The 25,781-nt window shown below is 42.9% G+C and overlaps 1 protein-coding gene across 1 annotated transcript in view; it reads right to left on the bottom strand.

Annotated features, from left to right (window-relative positions):
- Positions 1–25,781, bottom strand: part of TP73 (tumor protein p73) — a 75,725-nt gene that overhangs the window by 19,075 nt on the left and 30,869 nt on the right. The window contains exons 5-9 of the mRNA XM_075839404.1: positions 5,263–5,449; positions 4,150–4,265; positions 3,573–3,682; positions 2,791–2,933; positions 1,977–2,068 (exon numbers count right to left, since the gene is read on the bottom strand). Of these exons, the coding sequence (XP_075695519.1) occupies positions 1,977–2,068; positions 2,791–2,933; positions 3,573–3,682; positions 4,150–4,265; positions 5,263–5,449 (648 nt within the window). The remainder of the gene's footprint in view (positions 1–1,976; positions 2,069–2,790; positions 2,934–3,572; positions 3,683–4,149; positions 4,266–5,262; positions 5,450–25,781) is intronic.

Below are 25,781 nucleotides of genomic sequence, written 5' to 3'. Positions count from 1 at the left end.
CAGATACATAGCAGACCTTTACTGACATGTATATAATACACCTTTACTGACATGTATATAATACACCTTTACTGACATGTATATAATACACCTTTACTGACATGTATCTAATACACCTTTACTGACATGTATATAATACACCTTTACTGACATGTATATAGCACACCTTTACTGACAGATACATAGCAGACCTTTACTAACATGTATATAATACACCTTTACTGACATGTATATAATACACCTTTACTGACATGTATATAATACACCTTTACTGACATGTATCTAATACACCTTTACTGACATGTATATAATACACCTTTACTGACATGTATATAATACACCTTTACTGACATGTATATAATACACCTTTACTGACATGTATATAATACACCTTTACTGACATGTATCTAATACACCTTTACTGACATGTATCTAATACACCTTTACTGACATGTATCTAATACACCTTTACTGACATGTATCTAATACACCTTTACTGACATGTATATAATACACCTTTACTGACATGTATATAATACACCTTTACTGACATGTATCTAATACACCTTTACTGACATGTATCTAATACACCTTTACTGACATGTATCTAATACACCTTTACTGACATGTATCTAATACACCTTTACTGACATGTATCTAATACACCTTTACTGACGTGTATCTAATACACCTTTACTGACATGTATATAATACACCTTTACTGACGTGTATATAATACACCTTTACTGACGTGTATATAATACACCTTTACTGACATGTATATAATACACCTTTACTGACATGTATCTAATACACCTTTACTGACATGTATCTAATACACCTTTACTGACAGATACATAGCAGACCTTTACTGACATGTATCTAATACACCTTTACTGACATGTATCTAATACACCTTTACTGACATGTATATAATACACCTTTACTGACATGTATATAATACACCTTTACTGACATGTATATAATACACCTTTACTGACAGATACATAGCACACCTTTACTGACAGATACATAACACACCTTTACTGACATGTATATAATACACCTTTACTGACATGTATATAGTACACCTTTACTGACAGATACATAGCACACCTTTACTGACAGATACATAACACACCTTTACTGACATGTATATAGTACACCTTTACTGACATGTATCTAATACACCTTTACTGACAGATACATAACACACCTTTACTGACATGTATATAGTACACCTTTACTGACATGTATCTAATACACCTTTACTGACAGATACATAACACACCTTTACTGACATGTATATAGTACACCTTTACTGACATGTATCTAATACACCTTTACTGACATGTATATAATACACCTTTACTGACAGATACATAGCACACCTTTACTGACAGATACATAACACACCTTTACTGACATGTATATAATACACCTTTACTGACATGTATATAGTACACCTTTACTGACAGATACATAGCACACCTTTACTGACAGATACATAACACACCTTTACTGACATGTATATAGTACACCTTTACTGACATGTATCTAATACACCTTTACTGACAGATACACAACACACCTTTACTGACATGTATATAGTACACCTTTACTGACATGTATCTAATACACCTTTACTGACAGATACATAACACACCTTTACTGACATGTATATAGTACACCTTTACTGACATGTATCTAATACACCTTTACTGACAGATACATAACACACCTTTACTGACATGTATATAGTACACCTTTACTGACATGTATCTAATACACCTTTACTGACAGATACATGACACACCTTTACTGACAGATACATAACACACCTTTACTGACATGTATATAATACACCTTTACTGACATGTATATAATACACCTTTACTGACATGTATCTAATACACCTTTACTGACATGTATATAGTACACCTTTACTGACATGTATATAGAACACCTTTACTCACTGGAACATAGTAGATCTCCTCCTCGCCGTGGCGCCTCTTCTTGATGTTTGCACCCAGAGCTGGGACTCCCTGCGGACTCTGCTTACAAGCTGCTGATAAAGGAGAATCCATTTAATGATAATCCAATATTCAAAGAATGAGGTGAAAGTGAAACAGAAAAGAACCTCTGTACATGATGTTAAATTGTGATCAGAAATTATGGTGAGATGAAAGGTATTAAAGGAACGTTCCAGGGAAAACTGATACACTATGTAATGCCTAGTGCAGGGCCTGAGGGGGCGGAGCATGACACGAGGAGTCCCTCATCTCTATGCCATGCTCCGCCCCCTCGGGCCCGGCACTAGGCATTACATAGTGTATCAGTTTGATCAAATAATGGGGAATGTAATGATGTGTGTGGCTCTCCGAGACTGTATCACACAGGACAGGCTTAGATACACCACCTCAGCGGCATAGTGTGATTGATCTCTGTTTTGGCCCCAGCAGAACAAGTAAATGGGCTGAAGGGTAAATCATTTTATTTGCTGGGTCCCTCTGGTATAAACCTCTTTGAGACGACTATCCAAAATTGGTTTGAGAAAGTAATTCTAGGGGGGTGGTCCTCTCAAAGAAGAAATCCATTATTTATAGTATATGATAGTAGTGAAAATCTGTCAAAGGAAATCTGGTCTGGATAAAGGGGTGAAGTTCCCAAAGAGGTGGTCACACCAGTGTATGATCTTTTGACTTGTAATACTGCAATGAAGCTGCAGAGGGCAGCAGAGATAGAGAGCAGTTCGATTTGATGGATGAAATATACTTATCGTACACTCACTGCGCTTGTTGGCGTTGCCATTTTTGGACGCTGTTTCATTCAATGCCGCCTGTTCCCGGAAATGATCTTCATCTGCTTTCCGGTCTCTTCCTGGACAAGCGCATATCCGACCTTCAAATGACCTTCTGCCCAGTACCTGTCCACTGCCAAACAACACAATTCTTACGGACTGGCATTTTAAGGACGGTAATGCACTATATTATATTATATATACAATGTTTGTACTGTATGTTCTCCACATGTTAGGCCTTCGTATACGTCCGTGTGCTGTCCGTTAAAAGAAACGGACAGCACCCGGACCTATGCAATTGAATTTGGCTAATCAGACGTTCGCCATTTTTATAGGCAGCGTGTTTCCGTTGCGTCAAACTCACCGCATGTCCTATTCTGGTCTGTTTTTGCGGACCACGTCGCCCATTGAAGTCTATGGGTGCACGAAAATCAGGGACAGCACGCGGACGACATCCATGTGCTGTCCGTGTTTCCCACAACAGTTACAAAAGAAATGCTGATAAAATAAATAAATAAAAAAATTTGCACCAACACCGACATTAAAAATGGACGGCACGCGGAACTGAAATGCATTGAATACGGTCCGTTTTTTGCGGACGCGAAACGGACACGCTCGTCTGATTAAGGATCACAGGAATGAGGGCGCCTCTGCTCTCTGTTTTCAGCTGTAGCGGCATAGTGTACAGTGCCACATTCGCTTTTGTTGGGGGTCCCGATGACATAGATGGACACAGACCGCTAAATACAACGATATAATGAAGATCACTCACTCTCGGGTCTCCAAAGTGATAATAATCAGAATGGGTCTTCTGTTCATTCCTCCGACACAACTGCTGTTACACATGAAATTATAGAGAATTGTGGTGAACTCGGTGCCGACCTAAAAAAAATGAAACAATTCACTTCAACAATCCGCATCAGCCACACAGCGATATCAAAACGTCCAGATAAATCATTAGTAAAGGGTTTCGGCCAGTAATAATTTTGAAAAGTTCTACAGTTTTCCAATATACGCTCTGTATCGATTCATCATGGTTTTCAACATCTCTGCTTGCTGTCATTCCTATCTCAAGATCTCTGTTTGCTTCCTTGTTGATAAAAAAAATCTGTCATGGTCATGTGGTGCACGGCTCGTTACATTTCCAGTAAAGTTATCCGAGCTGTGTAACAAGGAAGGTACCTATTGAATCACAGCAAGCAGAGATCTTGAAAATGGTGAGGAATTGATACAAAAACAGCAGAACTCTTTTACCTTCTATAGACCACAGGCTTCAGACCTCTTCACATGGTTAACATATAGACTATAGAGAAGATCAGTTTGTGTACACTGGCAGTGACTGGTATTACCTGTGGCGGCTCATATGGCACCATTACACTTTGTCTGCCGGTAACCGGGTCATCTACATATTGCGACAAATTATTGCCCTCTATGCGGATCAAGTGGCTGGCCGGTGCTGCCTGACCTGAAAAATAAGAAATACGTATTATACTTACAGTGAACACAAGGTGGCGCTGTAGAGCTCGACTATTCTAGCAGGTTGAAGTTGACGGATCTGTCTTTGCAGAACCTCCGTAACTATATATAAACGGCACTGATCATACGTGACCATGAAAATGGCGCAGACGTGCAACGTTTACTGGGTCACAGACTATGAAGCTTACTCACTGTATAACTAAAAGTTCTACAACTTTCTAATATACTTTGAGTTTTAATTTTTCACTGTTTTCTAGACATCTGCTTGCTGTCAGTGAGTAGAAACATTTTTTAACACTTATATGTAGAGGGTTTTCAACCATTGAATATAAACAAATAATGACACGGGAGAAAGATGGGGAGAATATATAAACCCCATACAGATCATACACCCGAGACCCCAGTGTTGCCCACTGATCCACCATGGATTTGCCTAGAAGGTCCCTCATTACAAGACACTTGCTGAATCCGATGATTAAGAATGTTTCTTCTACCCGGTTATCTGAGAAGGTGATTCAGCCCCATCAACATGGAAGACATGACAAGATTTAGTTTGACGACAGGAAGGATCGGCATGGGGTCCCAACCTCCAATCTGCTTTGTGTTCTTCACAATCAATCCCAAATTATGAAATATGATGTCACAGATATTCAATACTAACCCCCCCCCCCCAGTCATCACGTGACTATATGAATCCACACGTCACAGTGCAGCTGCTGCTATATTCAGATCTGGGGAACCCCACCAAGTGGACGCATCAGAAGATCAGATCAGTAGGGATCCCTTAGCTCAAACTCCCACCAATTTCCAAAACCAAGGGACCCCTCGTAGCTCTGTAGTGGAACCCGGACCCCCCTCTACTCAGACATTTCCAATATTCTAGGTAATCTTGTGGTTTTTAGAGGCAGCGGTGGTTCCCGGTTCACTGCCCCCTACTGGTCTTATCTTCTCACACTTGGTGTCCATGAAGGCCAGGTCCTTCTTACCATCGTTAAAGTCTCTTCCCAGCTCGTGGTTGGGGCAGCGTTTCACAACTTCGGTCACATGTTCGGCTTTTTTGTAGACTGGCATGGCCCGGATTACTGTGCCAGGCGGGGGTGGGCTGGATAATTTGATTTGGATGGGACATGTCTTAGCGATCTGGCAGTAGAGTTTCTTCAACAATGGCGAGTACTGAAAGAAACAGAAATCTGACCATCAGAGATAATAGGACACAGGCCAAAAGGTGGTCGTTACTTGTCACAGGCTGCGTTCTGAAAGTAAAGGGGAACCCCGGGCAATGGTGGATATATATAATCTCTACCTGCACATTATAGAGGTCATGCTTTCTGTATTCCCCGTTACAGTATGGTTTCTACATTGTTGCAACCTGTGGCTGATCTCTCTATGACACATTTTTTCCTACACCAGGAAATGTGTCAAATGAGTGAACCTTTCTCTTCAGCGGTGTCATTGCCATGTGAACAGAGTCGTATAACAGCTATGCTAACTAAAATTGAAAAAGATTTCTACATTCCCATTCAAGTCTGGAAGGGTCTCTGACTGCACGATCAGACCACACACACCATGAAAACACATAGGTCTACATGTGAGCTGTATACATAAAACGGAAATAGAGTTTTAATCAAGACTATTGACAAAGTTGCTTCATCTTTTATTTTAGATACAATGGACCAATAAAAACAATTTGTTGGACTTTCCCTTTAAAAGTCATTTATAAAGTGAACTTCCCCTTTAAATTGCCACTACTTATTGCTGCTCACTTAGTTCTGTTTCCATAAATGGGGATAGATTTTTTTTTTTAGTCCAAATGTTGTGTTTTTGTCATTTTGGCTCCTTCATTACTGTCAAATGATGTACTGCAAATGCTAAAACCGGTATAGAAATATTATATTACAGTAAAGTTCACCAGCGAGGGGTCAGGACAAGTGTTATGTCTTATAGATGATCCCAAATATTCACCTGGAGCAGAGACATTGCCTGGATCATCACTCGGATCCTGCCAGGGCAAGTATGGAGACACTGGAAATGAATGGGGCACGTAGGACACAAGAAGGTCCCTATAGTGTCCATATAAGGGCATATAAAGGGTTAATACATTAGTCAAAAAGAGAATTTATATCATCCAGCTCCTGTAGCTCCACTTATAGACATAATTTTACTGGTTAAATCTGCATACTGATACCTATCGTGTACTGATCTTGTGTGTGACATCATGTTTTATACTCCAGTCACATCCCAAGCTGCATTCAGAATTCTGCTGCCTTCTTAGCACAAGCTTGACATCTCACTGTCGCCTCCTGCTGGTACAGTACATGTTGTGGTACATGGTAGGAGATGTAGTGTTTACTCTAGTCTCTCTATACAATGGTGTGATAAAGAATAACACTACATCTCCCAGAATGTAATGCAGCAGTGTTGAGCATGTTGAGATCTCAGGTGTGGTGTTAGTTTTTGAATGCAGTTTTGAATTTGATTACAGTATTTTACAAGTTTCTATCAGGTATAACAGCAGATCGCAGACGGTCCCCGCAGAGCAAGTCGCTCAGTGATTAAATGGTTGTCAGGCAAATATTGCAATATAGTGATCTTATCCAAAGTGGAAAATTCCTTTAAGGATTCTAGGCTTGGCCGGAGCAAGACTGCAGTCTATGGCCTGCATATATTGAACCTGGAACCCCAGCTTCTCTAAGGCCTCGTTCACACCGTGCGGATTTGCTGCAGATTTTGCATGCATTTTTTTTTTTTTAAATAAAAACGAGAATTGGATCTAGGAGAGCGGACCTATAAGTCTTTCCTTTAAAATTTTTCTTTTTTTTTAGGTTCTGTTTCTGGTTTTGGCTTAAAAAATGCATCCAAAATCTGCAGCAAATTTGCACTGTGTGAACAAGGCCTAACAGCTGGACTGTCTTGCAGAGGTTGAATCATCCAGTCATTGAACAATCCATTTGAGAAGTTGTCTGAAAGTGGACGACTCATCTGGGAATATTGGTATGATCCGGATGGTAATAGGCCCTGGCTCTGATTTTTAACTTTTGTAGGATGGGAGCAGTAACCTGATTGGTTGCTATAAACAATTTCTTCATTTTTCCTTTGCACCAGATAAAAACAGGATTCTGATAATATGTTGTCACTGACATCAGCATCATACACATAATAATACATTGGAAGGTCATACCCTGCCAGACTGCAAAATATGCCATTCATGCAGTACCGTCTATCACCTGTTATTAATGGTGGCGCTATTAAATACCAAATTGTTTTTCAATGGTGCAGCCACCACCAAAGGGTAAAAAAAAAAAACAAAAGCCATTAGTTTAAGGAACACTTTTCCTAAATCTATAAATATAAAAACCTTGAGTTGTCCTTTTCTTTCAAGTGTCAGGATAGGAGAGTGATTTGTGCTGCTTTTGTGTTTTGATCTCACCGATGATTCTCTAGACTGAATGCAATTGTGACACAATCTCTGCTGTGAGATGTATTAGGTCTATACAGGTTTTCAGCATTTGGGTGTAAAGAAAAATGTTCACATTCACAGACAGCAAGCAGAAATCTTAAAAATGGTGGAAAATGTAAACACAAAATATATGAGAACGTTGACAAGCTTCTTATTATACAGTCATTAAGTGAAGCCAAAAAAGAATTGAATAAGAATCGGTGAATGTAGCAGAGCTAAGTATGTCATTTGGCACAATATGCCCCGATATCACAATCTGTGGTTTTACATAGGACTGCAGGCAAATCTGCTGCATTAACTTTTTGTCTGGAATCACACGTGCAGTTTTTTTTAGCCAGAAGTGGATCCAGAAGGATGGGAAAGTATAGATCAAGGACTTACGGTAAATGTTTCCTTCCTCTGGGATCCCCTTCTGGCTTTGACTCAAAAACTGCACCAAAAACTGCATGTGTGTTTCCAGCCTTCCTGTGATATCATTGTGCACAGAAGAAACAGTAAATAACAAACTCAGCTCTGCTACATCTGTAAGGCTTCGTTCACATCTGCGTTGGGGTCCCGTTCTGACGTTCCGTCTGAGGTTTCCATCAGAACGGGACCCTGAACAGACACAAACGGAAACGTTTCCATCACCATTGATTTCAATGGTGACGGATACGGTGCCCGTGGTTTCCGTTTGTCTCTGTTGTGCACCAGACCCGTCGTTTTTCCGGAAGCAATAGCGCAGTCCTGTTTCCATCTATGACAAGCGGAGGCAGCGCAGGTAAGGTGTCTCTTTTTTCTTCCAGCTGTCAATCTCCCTCCTGTCTGTTCGTTACATCACATGTAATAGCAGGTAATTGGCCATTAGCCTCCGTAGTGTCATCCTGGCCCCGGGCCGAGGAGCTGACAGCTGGACGGGCACTAGACGTATCTGATCTGGAGACGTTGCAGGACGACCTGAGGATTGTTTTCACAACATATTTCTCTGTTGGATGTGACTAGAGGAATTCGGATGACGCAACATCCGATATTATACGTCAGGTTCTGTTCACACCTGAGTGCAGCTTTCCGTTTTTCGGCTCCGTTAGAGGAAGAGAACAACGAAAATGCAGCAGGCTCCGTTGAACAACGGAGACAAGCGGTGCTGGAGGGAACCCATTGGCTTTAATGGGTTCTGTCGGGGTGTCCTTGGATTTACCGGAAACGATAGCGCTATTTTTTTCCTGATATTTTCAGCGGACTCTGCGACTGAGGCCCCTAACGGAGCCTCCAATGCAGGTGTGAACAGGGCCTCAGGAGTGAAGCATCGGGATAAAATATGGGAACATGTAGGCCGGGTTCCGATGTACAGTGAACACTGCGGAATCTCCGCAACGGAATTCTGTGTGGAAATTCCGCAGCATTTACAGCAGCAGCAAAGTGGGTGAGATTTAGATAATCTCATGCCCGTGCTACCGAAAAAAAACGCAGCGTAAACGTTAATAAATTGACCTGCGGTGCGGAATTTAATTCCGCAGCATGTCAATTTATGGTGCGTTTTAGTTGATTTTCCGTTGCGGGTTTTGAATTCAATGGGGATGCATATCCCGCAACAGAAAGCCAAGCGTTGCGACTTTTGCGGCGTATTTGCAGAGATTACGCCGAAAAAAACCGCAACTATGGAAAAAAAATAACTCCCTGCTTCTTCCTGCAGTCCGGCCTCCTGGGATGATGTTTCATCCCATGTGACCGCTGCAGCCAATCACAGGCTGCAGAATCAATCATCAATCATTACGCGCAGAGAAGACGGAGGGGATAAGTATGAGCGCTTTCTTCCGTAGCGGAAACTCTGTCCCAAAAACCGCACCAAAATGTGGTGCGATTTCTCGGACGGTATGTACTGCGGGTTTCAGGCCGGATTTGCTGCGTGATTTTTATGCAGCGTAGCCGACCCGTGAGAACCCGGCCATAAGGCCTTGTTCACACCTGCATTGGAGAGGCCGCGGAGCCTCCATTGCAGATCTGGCCAACAATACTGGAAACGTTAGCGCAGCAGAGGAGCAGAGCAACAAAAACGCGGAAGCGCAGGCTCCATTGAACAACGGAGACAAGCGGTGCCCGACGGAATCCCTTGACTTTAATGGGTACCGCAGGGTTTCTTTCGGGGTGTCCGCGGATTTACCGGAAACAATAATGCAGAAAGTTCTTCTTTTATTTTCGCAAAATCTGTGATGGAATCCCCTAACGGAGCCTCCAACGCAGATGTGAACAGGGCCTAGATCACCACAAAGTGGAGGCCAAGCAATTCTATTTACAGAAATATACTTTTATTCCGGCATCCGATAATCCGGAAATTCTGACCGCTGTCAGCATATTCTTAGTAGGGGTTCCCTGTCCTTACGGGTAAAGCTTTTTATACTCTTCTATCACATTGAAGGTACGAATATTTCCGGATTAACGGAATGTTACATGGTTGGCGGACGTATCATTGCCATTCAGGACTCTGGGAAAGCCGGGAGATCACCCTGAGGGAGCTGTAATGGGACCAGATATGGCCGGAGTCATCTCTGACTACGCTGGGTCTGTGATGTCAGCGGTCGGGGGATTTTCTTCCTGTCCAGGTGCTGCCAGGCTGTCAGGTCTTGTCAATGGTCCCTTTTCATGTAGACATTCCCAGACAATCCTGGACATGTCTGGGATATAAAACTTTCCAGGAGAGGAGCCGTGTGTTGCGGGGGGCTCGGAGGTAAGTCACGCAGTCATTCTGCCATGTTATGACACGGATAGAGCTCTGCTGCGCAGGAATAGAGTAGCCTGCAGGAGATACACACCGCACAACCCCAACACAAACATGTCTGTGCCGACAACCCCATCAAGTCCCAACAGATCCCCCGTCCTCAGCAACAACATGACAAGGATGTATATAATGTGGGGGGGGGGGGGAGCAGGGTGCACAGCATGGCGGCTGGGATTACGCTCTACACCCCCCCCCCCCCCTCTGCAGTCCAAATACAGCACAATTCCTTTAATCCGGTATTAATGGGATGGGTGCCGGATTATCAGATATAGTGGACATATGGCTACTGTACGCTTGAGTAGTAAAGGTGGAGGGGGCTACTATAAGCAGCGCTGTAGATGGAATCAAATGCTGGGACTTGTAGTTCTAAACAGGGACAGACACACATCTGTGGGCTATGAGTGATGATTGGTGATGTCATTAATGTGAGATGTTCAGGTGAGTGACCGGCTGGACGGTTAAAACGGTCAGGGGGATCCGCTCCACCTAGGCCTTATTCACACAGTGCAGTTTTAATGCAGTTTTTGTTAATGCAGTTCTTGAAGCCCCAACCAGGAGTGGATCGTAAAGAGAGGGGACGTTTATAGGAAATATTCTACTTCTCTTTTTTTTAAATCAACTCCTGGTTATGGCTTAAAAAACTGCACCAAAATACTGAACCAAAACGGCACTGTGTGAATATAACCTATCACCTACAGATTGGAGTTCCAGTCATGTTTTATAATCGTCCCCATAATCTGTCCAGGCTTCCCCACAATGATAAGACTCTGCTTCTGTCACTTTTTTGTGTCTTCTCCAACAATTGTACTCACAGCAGCGCTCTCATGTCGGCAAGAGAACCAGAACACTGTTCATCCTGAGTCGACTGGTGCATAACTATAATGCCAGAATTACAGTGAAGACTGACACACACAGAAGTAACTGGAATACTTATATTTATTTTAGGGGGGAAATTAACTTTAATTTCTAAATCTAAGGGATTGTTATAAATAAAGTTAATTTTCCATGTAAATTAATCTTAGGAATGCATTAAAGCGTTTTTTTCGTCTTAATTTTTTTTAGAGCTATTACATTGATGTCCGTACATTGGTTAGTGTCTGTGTCTGGTACTGAAGTTTAGTCCCATTCAAGTGAATGGGACTGAGCTGCAATACCAGGACCAGCCACTATCAAATGTACGGCGCTGTGCCAGGTAAACACTGACATGGAGGTAGTGATTGCTGAAGCGCCACGGCCCCTTCTATTGGCTGACCCCACCAATCTGATATTGATGAGATAGATTAGATAGATAGATTAGATAGATAGATTAGATAGATTAGATAGATAGATAGATAGATAGATAGATAGATAGATAGATAGATAGATAGATAGATAGATAGATATGAGATAGATAGATAGATAGATAGATAGATAGATAGATAGATAGATAGATAGATAGATAGATAGATAGATAGATAGATAGATAGATAGATAGATATGAGATAGATAGATATGAGATAGATAGATAGATAGATAGATAGATAGATAGATAGATAGATAGATAGATAGATAGATAGATAGATAGATAGATAGATATGAGATAGATAGATAGATAGATAGATATGAGATAGATAGATAGACAGACAGACAGACAGACAGACAGACAGACAGATAGATAGATAGATAGATAGATAGATAGATAGATAGATAGATAGATAGATAGATAGATAGATATGAGATAGATAGATAGATAGATAGATATGAGATAGATAGATAGACAGACAGACAGACAGACAGACAGACAGACAGATAGATAGATAGATAGATAGATAGATAGATAGATATGTGAGAGATAGATAGATAGATATGAGATAGATAGATAGATAGATAGATAGATAGATAGATAGATAGATAGATAGATAGATAGATAGATAGATATTAGATAGATAGATAGATAGATAGATAGATAGATAGATAGATATGAGATAGATAGATAGATAGATAGATAGATAGATAGATAGATAGATAATGCATTTTTTTCACTGTTATATACACTATGTTATATATACTACATGTTTGCTGTGCACTTTGTGCATTGATTATATTTAAGAATTCTAACTATTGTATTCACTAAGTCACTTTCATGTTTTTAGCTAAATACTCTGTTTACATGTGTCCCTTTGCTTGAAAAAAGTTTCATGGTGGAACTGAAACGTCGCTTGGCACCTTAGGGCCTGTTCACACCAGCGTGAAGAATTTTTACTGTATAAATGATATTTTATATGTTATTTTGTATTATATTACATTATATTTCATCATAATTGATAGGATATTTCTGTGCCCACATCAGATTATAAATATATACAATGTAAAAAGTTGCAGCACTCCAGCAAGGTCCAGTGAAAAACATCTGCTGTTATTTGCCGATCTTAGGGCCTGTTCACACCAGCGTCGGGGGTTCCGTTCATAAGTTCCGTCAGACCTTTCCGTCAGGGGAACCCATCAACGGAAAGGCAAACGGAAACCATAGCTTCTGTTTCATTACCATTGATTTCAATGGTAATGCTTCCGTTGCTAATGTTTTCTATTTCTCTCCGTTTCGTAAGGTATTATTTTTTTTTACGGAATCAATAGCGCAATCAACTACGCTATTGTTTCTATCCAAAAAAACGGAAACCTTACGGAATGGAGGCAAACGGAAACTATTAGCAATGGAAACATTACGTTTGAAATCAATGGTAATGAAACAGAAGCTATGGTTTCCGTTTGCCTTTCCGTTGATGCGTTCCCCTGACGGAAAGGTCTGACGGAACTTATGAACGGAACCCCCGACGCTGGTGTGAACAGGCCCTAAGATCGGCAAATAACAGCAGATGTTTTTCACTGGACCTTGCTGGAGTGCTGCAACTTTTTACATTGTATATATTTATAATCTGATGTGGGCACAGAAATATCCTATCAATTATGATGCAATATAATGTAATATAATACAGAATAACATATAAAATATCATTTATACAGTAAAAATTCTTCAATCTGGCAATGATAGAACAATCCTGAAATCCTAATAATCCAGTATCCATTAGTCCAGAAATAATTTGGCGCATGTTTCCAGCACAAAATAAATCTCACAACACCAGAGGCAGAAAACCAAATATCAGACTCCTCCAATTAAAAAAAACTAAACGGTGACAGCAGCCGGTCAAAAGTCGTCAGATCGCGCCAATATCGCAGGGATCAGACGATAATCTCATGTGTATTGAGACCTGTAGACTGACCCCCACATTGTGACATGCCCGATCCATTATTCCTGTGGGAGATAAGCCGCTATCACAGGAGTCGGGCAGCAGCATATCCCCCCTCTCCCCACTGAAATAAACTTGCTGGATTAAAGGAACTTGACTATAATATGTAAGATGATAGCATTCCTAATGATGGATAATGGAGGGGCGTAGCTAGGGGGCCGGGGGCAAACTCTGCCCTGGCCAGGGTATGTAGATACAGGGCTATGACATTGAAAGCCTAGATGGAGCGCCTCTACATCTTTGGCCGGCCATAGAGGCTCACCCTCGTCAGACGTGACTCCATGATCGAGAGACAAGTTCGGAGCATCTCCAGTTCCCCGACACTTGAGCGCAATTATCGATATGCATTAGCTCAACACAAACTTCACTTTCGCCCCTACAAAAACAAGGCGCCCGAGGCGGCGGGGCATCTGTGGATCCGCTAGCTGTTGTGTCTTAACACATTGGGAGCTGATAACATCGCAGTTATCTTCGGCCCTTGTCTGGACTTGTCTGTTTTGGGTAATTTTTTTTTATTTTTTTTTCTTGAAAGGAAATGATTTGCCCAAACAATTACATTTTCCCACCCATCACCCCCTCCCCTCCCCCTCGTACAATACATTCCAGTCTGTGCAAAGACGACTAAACTCAACTTGCCTTTCAGTGTAATCATTAGATCCAAGCAAAAGCCACCAAGAAGAGAGGGATGGAGCCGCAGGCTGTTAATTCTTTTTGCACTCCTACCAGGCAGCTGTATTTGTGTCCTGGGACAGGTTCGGACAAGATAGCGCCACGGCGGTGATAATAATGTGTCTGTCATTCGGCTCTGGCATGTAGGATCTTGCAAACCGCAAATACCGTTAACTGGCTTGAGCGAATCTGTTACGACAGATCCTGGAAATAATGCAGGGATTGCAGTACATATCTGAAGGGTACAGTAACCAGCATGAATAATTTTACCTTGTTTGGTGTTATCCTGAAAAAACGGAGGTAAGCACGGGAATGTACTGGTCATAGGCAAGACCTGCTCGCTTCAAGGACATGTCCACCTCAGAACATCACTTTACAGGTAGTCTATAGAATTCATCTGCATCAAGAGTCACTGTGTACTTACATTACATATCTTGTACTGATCTTGAGTTACAGCCTGTATGATACTCCAGAGCTGCATTCACAATTCTGCGGGCTTCAGAGCTGAACTCTCACAGCACTCCCTGTTGGTTTAATGTCTGCACAGAGCTTGCTTTGGTTATTTGCATTCTGAAAAGTGTAATCTTTACTAAATCTGTCCCCCTGCATTACTAGAGCTAAGGGATGTGTCTGATGACAAGCTTGCCGACTGTTTCTGATCACAAAGCAAAAATTGGTATGCTCCTTGTCTGATTTCAGCAGAGCTGGTACCCAATTTCCCATATTTTCTCCACAATAGATGATCTAATCACAAGCAGAATAGTGAGTGCAGCTCTGGAGTATAATACAAGATGTAACTCAGGATCAGTACAGGTTAAGTAATGTAATGTATGTACACTGTGACTCCACCAGCAGAATAGTGAGTGCAGCTCTGGAGTATAATACAGGATGTAACTCAGGATCAGTACAGGATAAGTAATGTAATGTATGTACACAGTGGCTCCTCCAGCAGAATAGTGAGTGCAGCTCTGGAGTAAAATACAGGGTGTAACTCAGGATCACTGCAGGATAAGTAATGTAATGTATGTACACAGTGACTCCACCAGCAGAATAGTGAGTGCAGCTCTGGAGTGTAATACAGGATGTAACTCAGGATCAGTACAGGATAAGTAATGTAATGTATGTACACAGTGACTCCACCAGCAGAATAGTGAGTGCAGCTCTGGAGTGTAATACAGGATGTAACTCAGGATTAGTACAGGATAAGTAATGTAATGTATGTACACAGTGACTCCACGAGCAGAATAGTGAGTGCCGCTCTGGAGTATAATACATGATGTAACTCAGGATCAGTACAGGATAAGTAATGTAATGTATGTACACAGTGACTCCACCAACAGAATAGTGGGTGCAGCTCTGGGGTATAATACAGGATGTAAATCAGGATCAGTGCAAGATATGTAATGTATGTACACAGTGACTCCACCAGCAGAATAGAGAGTGCAACTCTAGAGTATAATACAGGATGTAACGGGATCAGTGCAGGATAAGTAATATAATGTATATACACAGTGACTACACCAGCAGAATAGTGAGTGCAGCTCTGGAGTATAATACAGGCTGTAACTCAGGATCAGTACACGATAAGTAATGTAATGAATGTACACAGTGACACCTCCAGCAGAATAGTGAGTGCAGCTCTGGAGTATAATATAGGATGTAACTCAGGATCAGTGCAGGATAAGTAATGTAATGTATGTACACAGTGACTCCACCAGCAGAATAGTGAGTGCAGCTCTGGGGTATAATACATGATGTAACTCAGGATCAGTGCAGGATAAGTAATGTAATGTATGTACACAGTGACTCCACCAGCAGAATAGTGAGTGCAGCTCTGGAGTATAATACAGGATATAACTCAGGATCAGTACAGGATAAGTAATGTAATGTATGTACACAGCAACCCCACCAGCAGAATAGTGAGTGCAGCTCTGGAGTTTAATACAGGATATAACTCAGGGTCAGTACACGATAAGTAATGTAATGTATGTACACAGTGACTCCACCAGCAGAATAGTGAGTGCAGCTCTGGAGTATAATACAGGATGTAACTCAGGATCAGTACAGGATAAGTAATGTAATGTATGTACACAGCAACCCCACCAGCAGAATAGTGAGTGCAGCTCTGTAGTATAATACAAGATGTAACTCAGGATCAGTACAGGATAAGTAATGTAATGTATGTACACAGTGACTCCACTAGCAGAATAGTGAGTACAGCTCTGGAATATAATACAGGATGTATCTCAGGATCAGTACAGGATAAGTAATGTAATGTATGTACACAGTGACTCCACCAGCAGAATAGTGAGTGCAGCTCTGGTGTATAATGCAGGCTGTAACTTTTTATTTAGATGATTTATATATAAAAAATATTATGTAAATACCCTGTAAGGATATTTGTGAATGAAAACAAAGCTAATAGGTCAAAGAAAAGCTTGATTTTCCTTTTCTCATTGATATCTGTACCTGTGACGCAACCACAAGCTGTGTGAACGTGCACTAAGGACACATTCATAGAAACATAGATTAGGTCCATATATACGAATATCTTCAGACATCATCACATTTCCCCTGCAGACCATTTAGCTGAGAGGGACAGATTCCTCAACATATAGGGTGCACTATCTTACGGCCCTCCACCCCCAGGAAGTTAGGGTCCGTTTAAAGTGCATTCCTTCACCTTATTTTGCATTTTAGATAGCGCCATCTACGTAATGGCTCATACCCCCAAATGTGGGGTCTAGAGAACCCAGTGGGTTGTCACCCATCCCACTATCTCCTCATCCATTTCGTGGAGCCTGCAGAGAGGAAGAACCCTCTACTACGTCCCTCCACGCTTTGGGTAATAGGTCTATGTATGATTATTTGCATGTGCCGTAGGAATGGCACTGAAAATTGTCCTTGCTGCACAAAATTTACAAAAGTAAAAAGTAAATATTGGATTCCTATAATTGATACGGAACAAGGTGTATAACATTTGTGGAATATTGGGTGGGAATGTTCATCTCCTATGTTTGGAATTTGCTATAAATGATCCGGTGATGAGATGTGAGGACGATCTGTGGATACAGGTTGTTGTATAGAAAAACCCTCGCAGCAGGATATAAGAATCGGTGCCCGCTCTGTTGTGTATACAGCACAAGTCTCACCCACACACAATACATCCGTCTACACGATGAAATGTTGCCCGGCACCTGCTGTGTTATCCCAGCGCACAGACCTAAAACTACACCCCAAAACATCCCAAGTATTGTCAGGTTTCCAAGAGCAGATCCTAAGACCTACCCCATAACCAACCTACAAAACATGACCAGTCATATAAATATATATATATATATACTCATATCTCCTTATTAATAATACAGATACTTATTATATCATAATAGATAAGAAAATTAATCACATCACAAGCCGTCACTGGAATTATCTATCTATCTATCTATCTATCTATCTATCTATCTATCTATCTATCTATCTATCTATCTATCTCATATCTATCTATCTATCTATCTATCTATCTATCTATCTATCTATCTATCTATCTATCTATCTATCTATCTATCTGTCTGTCTATCTAATATCTATCTGTCTATCTATCCATCTATCTATCTATCTATCTATCTATCTCATATCTATCTATCTCATATCTATCTATCTCATATCTATCTATCTCATATCTATCTATCTATCTATCTATCTATCTATCTATCTATCTATCTATCTATCTATCTATCTATCTATCTATCTATCTATCTATCTCTCTCTCTCTCTCTCTGTCTGTCTCTATCTATCTATCTATCTATCTATCTATCTATCTATCTATCTATCTATCTATCTATCTATCTATCTATCTAATATCTATCTGTCTGTCTATCTAATATCTATCTATCTATCTATCTATCTATCTATCTATCTATCTATCTATCTATCTATCTATCTATCTATCTATCTATCTATCTATCTATCTATCTATCTATCTATCTATCTATCTATCTATCTATCTATCTATCTGTCCGTCCGTCTATCCATCCATCGGTCTGTCTATCTGTCTGTCTGATATCTATCTCATATCTATCTATCTATCTATATATCTATCTAACAATGGAGAAAAGAAAATTTGGATCCAGCGTGGATTTGTGGAATAAAATGGAACGAAGTTCCAAGTTTAATGAAAAAATTCGTTAGTTAAAAAAGGAAAAAAACAGGATTATGCTTGGAAGTGTGCAATCCTGATAGTGTGAGGAAAAATATCAGTAGTATATAGAGCCTACGCGTTTCAGACGCTACACGCGTCCTTAGTCATGGCTGAAACGCGTAGGCTCTATATACTACTGATATTTTTCCTCACACTATCAGGATTGCACACTTCCAAGCATAATCCTGTTTTTTTCCTTTTTTAACTAACGAATTTTTTCATTAAACTTGGAACTTCGTTCCATTTTATTCCACAAATCCACGCTGGATCCAAATTTTCTTTTCTCCATTGTTGTCTACTTACCGTGTGCCGACACGAGGATCCGTGCGAGATGATCTGAACTATACATACAAGGTGAGCTGGAGGTCCCTCTCTCTATTTTTGTCTATCTATCTATCTATCTATCTATCTATCTATCTATCTATCTATCTATCTATCTATCTATCTATCTATCTATCTATCTATCTATCTATCTATTTATCTATCTATCTATCTATCTATCTATCTATCTCATATCTATCTATCTATCTATCTATCTATCTATCTATCTATCTATCTATCTATCTATCTATCTATCTATCTATCTATCTATCTATCTATCTATCTATCTATCTATCTATCTATCTATCTATCTATCTATCTCATATCCATCCAACCATTTTCCTAATACTAAGTACATCTCTGTATAATCTCCAGGGATCTGTGGATTTCACCCCTTGGCCTTTACTCTTTGAAAGTGACCAGACCATGAAATGATAAAGCCGGAAACTGTTTGCACTGTATTTATAAAGATTACGCTCATAAAACAATCTTGACTGAAAGGATAAACAGTCAGCGCTGTGAAGCCTGATACAAGTCCGTGCAGCCTCCCGTCCTCATACATCCCAGCGAGAACCCCGGATCTGCATGTCCCATCATGTATGGCCAGAATCGCACTGCTCGGGAGAGGCGCTACACATAGCCGAGGTGCCAAAATCTCATTTACAGTGTTTGCAGCACCTCCATCCCTCCACATTAGCATCAGAAATAATTTATCAGCCAAACATATTCAAACCCAACTACCTGCTCGCCAAACAAACCAGAACATATCGCTCCCAAGCATGGGCGTAATTGTAGGGGGCAGAGGTCGCAGCACCTGGGCCCAGGGGAGACCCAAAGCCCCCTCTGTCACATACAAAGACAGACCCCAGTATTATATCTGGACACGGTTTTGCATTGGGGCCCAAGAGCTTCAAGTTCTACTTCTGCTCCCAAACGTCGTAATGGAGGGTGAAATCAGGAGCATTTACCCCTAAAACATTAATAAATAAATGGCCAACTGTCCAGTTGTGCTGAGTGGCCACCAAGGTTGTCATCCAGCTTTGCATGGGCCCTGCATATCATAAAAATCGACTACAACCCTCCTGTTCCCTCATTCCCACATAGAGGTGTCTCTGAAGGTGCTTTGGGCACCCCTGAGCACTGGCATAGGAAGAGAATACAATTGAGTGTGACTATTGCTGCCATCAGAAGGTTTGTTGTATCCGGCCCGGTGGCCACAGGGAATTCCGGGCGAAATATCGCACCAAACTGTGTCCGCCGCGGAAAACTGCTGATCATTTAGCTGGCCTGCTAGCGGACCGGCCTCCTAGGATGACATTTCATCCCAGGAGACCGCTGGAACCTGTGATTGGCTGCAATGGCGGTCACATGGGATGAACCGTCATCCCAGGAGGTTGGCCTGGAGGGTAAGTATGTTTTTTTTTTTAAGTATACTTTTATAAGTATACTTCTGGGTAAGTATGTTTTTGGTTTTTTTCTGAGTTGCGTTTTTTACGATTCCGCCGCAATAAACGCAACAACTGCTATTTGTTTGTTTGTTTGATCTCCCCATTAAATTCAATGTGAAAAACCCTCAACAAATGAGTATCGATTCCGCAAATACAATTGACATGCTGCGGAAAAAATATCTGCACCGCAGGTCAATTTCTGAGCGGTTCTTCCGCTCAGTATTTACGCAGCGTGTGGATGAGATTTGTTTTATCTCATACAATTTGCTGCTACTGTATTATGCTGCAGATCTTCCGCAACTAATTCCGTTGTGGAAAATCCACGGTATTTATGCAACGTGTGAACTGACGCTAACCCCCCCAACCAGGGCCGCCATCAGGGGGGGTATTAGGGGTACTGATGTGAGAGGCCCGGCCAAACCTAATTGAAAGGGGGGCCCGGCAAACTGCCGCGACTTGCCTTTGGTAGAAAAAAAACAGGCCCCTGCAATGGGGCCCGTTTTTTTCACCAAAAGAATGTCATGAGCTGCGGGCCCCCCTTTCAATTAGGTTTGGCCGGGCTTCTCACATCAGTACCCCTAATACCCCCCCTGATGGCGGCCCTGGGTAGCATGGGGGCCGTCAAACACCGCCGCCCGTGCGACCGATCACGCGCACCATGCAAACTCCCGCGCATGCGCACCGGCGACCGCCTGGAAGCGCGCACCGAATTTTGAGGCAGATTTTGACCTGCCCACACTATCTTGCCGCGTTTTTTGCCTGCGGCGATTGAGGACAGCAGACAGAAAACGCAGCGAAAAATGCATTTTCTGCCTCCCATTGATTTCGATGGGAGGTCAGAGGCAGAACCGCGGCAAGAAAGGACGTGCTGCTTTTTCTTTTTTCCGCGACTGGCTGCCATTGATTTCAGATTAAATCAATGGGAGGCGGTTTTGGAAGTTTTTTGGTGCTGATTCTGACGCAGTGTCCGAGTCAATATCAAGGCCCAAAAACTCTGTGAACTGGGCCTTATTGTTAGGGCTTATTCAGACGATCGTGTAATACGTCCGTGCAACGTGTGTGATTTTCACGCGCCTTGCACGGACCTATGTTACTCTATGGGGCCGTGCAGACTGTCAGTGATTTTCACGCAGCGCGAGTCCGCTGCGTAAAACTCACGACATGTCCGATATTTGTGCATTGTTCGCGCATCACGCACCCATTGAAGTCAATGGGTGGGTGAAAATCACGCCCAGCACTTCCGCAGCCGTATAAACTATGAATGAAAACAGAAAAGCACCACGTGCTACAAACATACAAACAGAGTGTCATAATGATGGCGGCTGCGCGAAAATCACGCAGCCGCGCATCATACGCTGCTGACACACGGAGCTGTTATGGACCTTTTGCAAGCGCAAAACGCCACGTTTTTGCGCGCGCAAAAAGCACACGCTTGTGTAAATCCGGCCTTAGGGTAGGAACACACTAGGCATGAACACTGCGGATTTTATGCAACACATTTTATTGTGGAAAATCCGCAGCGTATTACAGTCGCAGCCGAGGGGGTCAGATATGAACAAATCTCATCCACACGCTGCAAAAATAATGGACCTGCAGTGTGGCTTTTTGGCTTTTTAAGTCGCATGTCAATGTATTCTGTGGAATCGCCGCTCCTCTGTTGCAGAAATGCTGCGGTTCTGCCGCAAAAATCACAAATGAGAAAAAAAAAAAAAGCCACTTTTTTAAATTTATAAAAAAGTTTAGACTTCCCCCGGCCGTAGTCCTGGTGACGCGATCCTCTATTCTTAGCGTAGCCCCGCCTCCTGTCATGACGTTTCATCCCATGTGACTGCTGCAGCGGTCACATGGTCTACAGCGTCATCCCAGGAGGCGGGGCTACGTTCAGAAGAGAGAGATGCGTCACTTAAACTACGGCCGGGGTAAGTCTAAACTTTTTTTTCCCTGCAGGATTCCCGCAGCGGACACGCCTCACGAAACCTGCGCCACTATTTGGTGCGGTTTTTCTGGCGGAATTCCCTGCGGCTCCCGGGATAAGCTGTGTAGTTTTACTCAGCATATCCGCCTAGTGTGTCCCTTATGATGTCGCTCCTGGAGCTGCTGCCGGTCTCTAAATAGGCAGTTGGTTCAGTAGAATTTGGAATTATTTTTTTTTGTGAACCAGCTTAAAAAAATACAAAACTTTTGTGTTAGGGCCTGTTCACATCACCGTTCGCTTCCGCTCCGGGGTTCCTTCTGAGGTTTCTGTCGGGTGAACCCCGCAACGGAAAGTGAAAGTGATAGCACAGCTTCCGTTTCCATCACCATTAGCGCAGTCGACTGCGCTATTAATTCCGTCCGAAAACCAGCCGGAATGGTGACGAACGGAAACCATTAGCGATGTTTCCGTCACCATTGAGATCAATGGTGACTGAAACGGAAGCTGTGCTGTCACTTTCACTTTCCGTTGCGGGGTTCACCCGACAGAAACCTCAGACGGAACCCCGGAGCGGTGGTTCGTCACCATTCCGGCTGGTTTTCGGACGGAATTAATAGCGCAGTCGACTGCGCTAATGGTGATGGAAACGGAAGCTGTGCTATCACTTTCACTTTCCGTTGCGGGGTTCACCCGACAGAAACCTCAGACGGAACCCCGGAGCGGAAGCGAACAGTGATGTGAACAGGCCCTAACACAAAAGTTTTGTATTTTTTTAAGCTGGTTCACAAAAAAAAATAATTCCAAATTCTACTGGACCAACTTCCTATTTAGAGAGCGGCAGCAGCTCCAGGAGCGACATCATAAGGGACACACTAGGCGGATATGCTGAGTAAAACTACACAGCTTATCCCGGGAGCCGCAGGGAATTCTGCCAGCAAAACCGCACCAAATAGCGGCGCAGGTTTCGTGAGGCATGTCCGCTGCGGGAATCCTGCAGGGAAAAAAAAGTTTAGACTTGCCCCGGCCGTAGTCCTGGTGACGCATCTCTCTCTTCTGAACGTAGCCCCGCCTCCTGGGATGACGCTGTAGACCATGTGACCGCTGCATCAGTCACATGGGATGAAACGTCATGACAGGAGGCGGGGCTACGCTAAGAATAGAGGATCGCGTCACCAGGACTACGGCCGGGGGATGTCTAAACTTTATCAATTTAAAAAAGTACCTTTTTTTTCTTCTCTTGTGTGATTTTTGCGGCAGAACCGCAGCATTTCCGCAACAGAGGAGCAGCGATTCCACAGAATACATTGACATGCGACTTAAAAAGCCAAAGCCACACTGCAGGTCCATTTTTTTTGCAGCGTGTGGATGAGATTTGTTCATATCTGACCCTCTCTGCTGCGACTGTGATACACTGCGGATTATCCACAATAAAATGTGTTGCATAAAATCCGCAGTGTTCATGCCTAGTGTGTTCCTACCCTAAGGCCGGATTTACACAAGCGTGTGCTTTTTGCACGCGCAAAAAACGTGGCGTTTTGCGCATGCAAAAGGTCCATAACAGCTCCGTGTGTCAGCAGCGTATGATGCGCGGCTGCGTGATTTTCGCGCAGCCGCCATCATTATGACACTCTGTTTGTATGTTTGTAGCACGTGGTGCTTTTCTAATTTCATTCATAGTTTATACGGCTGCGGAAGCGCTGGGCGTGATTTTCACACACCCATTGACTTCAATGGGTGCGTGATGCGCGAACAATGCACAAATATCGGACATGTCGTGAGTTTTACGCAGCGGACACACGGACACACGCTGCGTGAAAATCACTGACAGTCCGCACGGCACCATAGAGTAACATAGGTCCGTGCGAGGCGCGTGAAAATCACGCACGTTGCACGGACGTATTACACGTTCGTCTGAATAAGCCCTAACAATAAGGCCCAGTTCGCAGAGTTTTTGGGCCTTGATATTGACTCGGACACTGCGTCAGAATCAGCACCAAAAAACTTCCAAAACCGCCTCCCATTGATTTAATCTGAAATCAATGGGAGCCAGTCGCGGAAAAAAGAAAAAGCAGCACGTCCTTTCTTGCCGCGGTTCCGCCTCTGACCTCCCATCTAAATCAATGGGAGGCAGAAAATGCATTTTTCGCTGCGTTTTTTGTCTGCTGTCCTCAATCGCCGCGAGCAAAAAACGCAGCAAAAAAACGCAGCAAGATAGTGTGGGCAGGGCAAAATCTGCCTCAAAATTCTTTAAGGAATTTTGAGGCAGATTTTTTTTTGCCTGCAAAATACTGTGTGAACAGGGCCATACATAAACAACACTTTGAGATAATTTACTCACTGTCAGAAGAGCTGCTCCCACTCCAGTCCTCTTCCGGCGATGTCTTCCAGGGGAGGTCTTCGGTCCAGACGTCCAGTCCTTCACCTCCAGCCAGGCTCCAGGTAAGTTTTGTCCATGTGTGTCCGCGGCTGCGCGCGCTTCGTTCGCGGGTGCGCGCGCGGCCGGTCGCGGGTGCGCGCGCGGCCGGTCTCCAGTGCGGGCGTTCCTGGATGCGCTCGCGAGTGCGCACGCGCGGCAGTTTCATTGTGCGCGCGATCGGGTGCGCGCGCGGGCGGACGGTTTGACGGCCCCCCATGACGAGGGGAGGGGGCCCGCAGCAGCAGCAGCAGCAGCAGCTCACGACATTCTTATGGTGAAAAAAACGGGCCCCATTGCAGGGGCCCGTTTTTTCCTACCAAAAGAATGTCGAGGCAGTTGCCGGGCCCCCCTTTCAATTAGTTTTGGCCGGGCCCCTCACACCACTACCCCTAATACCCCCCTGATGGCGGCCCTGCCCCCAACCATAACCCGATCCCCGCCGCACCCCCTCTCTGCTTGATTCTATGGAGATATATGTGTCACCCATCACAGGCTTCAGCAGTTCCTGTATTACATTAGTTTTGCACAGGGGGGGGGGGGGCAGAAACTTCTATCATCATAGACAGGCTCCTGTCACACAGGTATAATGTAGAAGAATATAGTGCAGCCTCCCTGTCTGTATACTTATGGTTTCTCAGCTTATATTGGAGAATATAGTGAGAATGATAATCACAGTGTCCCCCAGCAGGCAGAATTGGTATGGTCTTTAGCCGGTCGTGTGATGCTGTGCTGAAGCATCATAAAATTGATAGCAAAGCAGAGACGAAGAGAAAGCCGGGGAAAACTAAGAATGAAGATGGAGGCTTTTAAAAGCACAGACAAGGCAGTAGTTCAAAAAGTAAGTCCAGTATATATAAAAGAAGTGTAGAGAGGTATACAGTCAGGGGGGGGGGGTGCAGATATGGAAAGTTGTGTTTCCACTGGAGGTCTTCTTTAATACAATGGGTCAGTTGTGCTTTTTTCTGGGCGCAAATCAATTTAAACAAATTTATTTTTGATTTTGGCCAAAAAGAATAGATGTTTGGTCCTCACTAGACAACAA

This window comes from Rhinoderma darwinii, chromosome 10 (assembly GCF_050947455.1).
Source record: "Rhinoderma darwinii isolate aRhiDar2 chromosome 10, aRhiDar2.hap1, whole genome shotgun sequence".
Classification (NCBI taxonomy): domain Eukaryota; kingdom Metazoa; phylum Chordata; class Amphibia; order Anura; family Rhinodermatidae; genus Rhinoderma; species Rhinoderma darwinii.
Note: the sequence above shows the minus strand (reverse complement) of the source record. Positions and strands in the feature narration are given on the sequence as shown.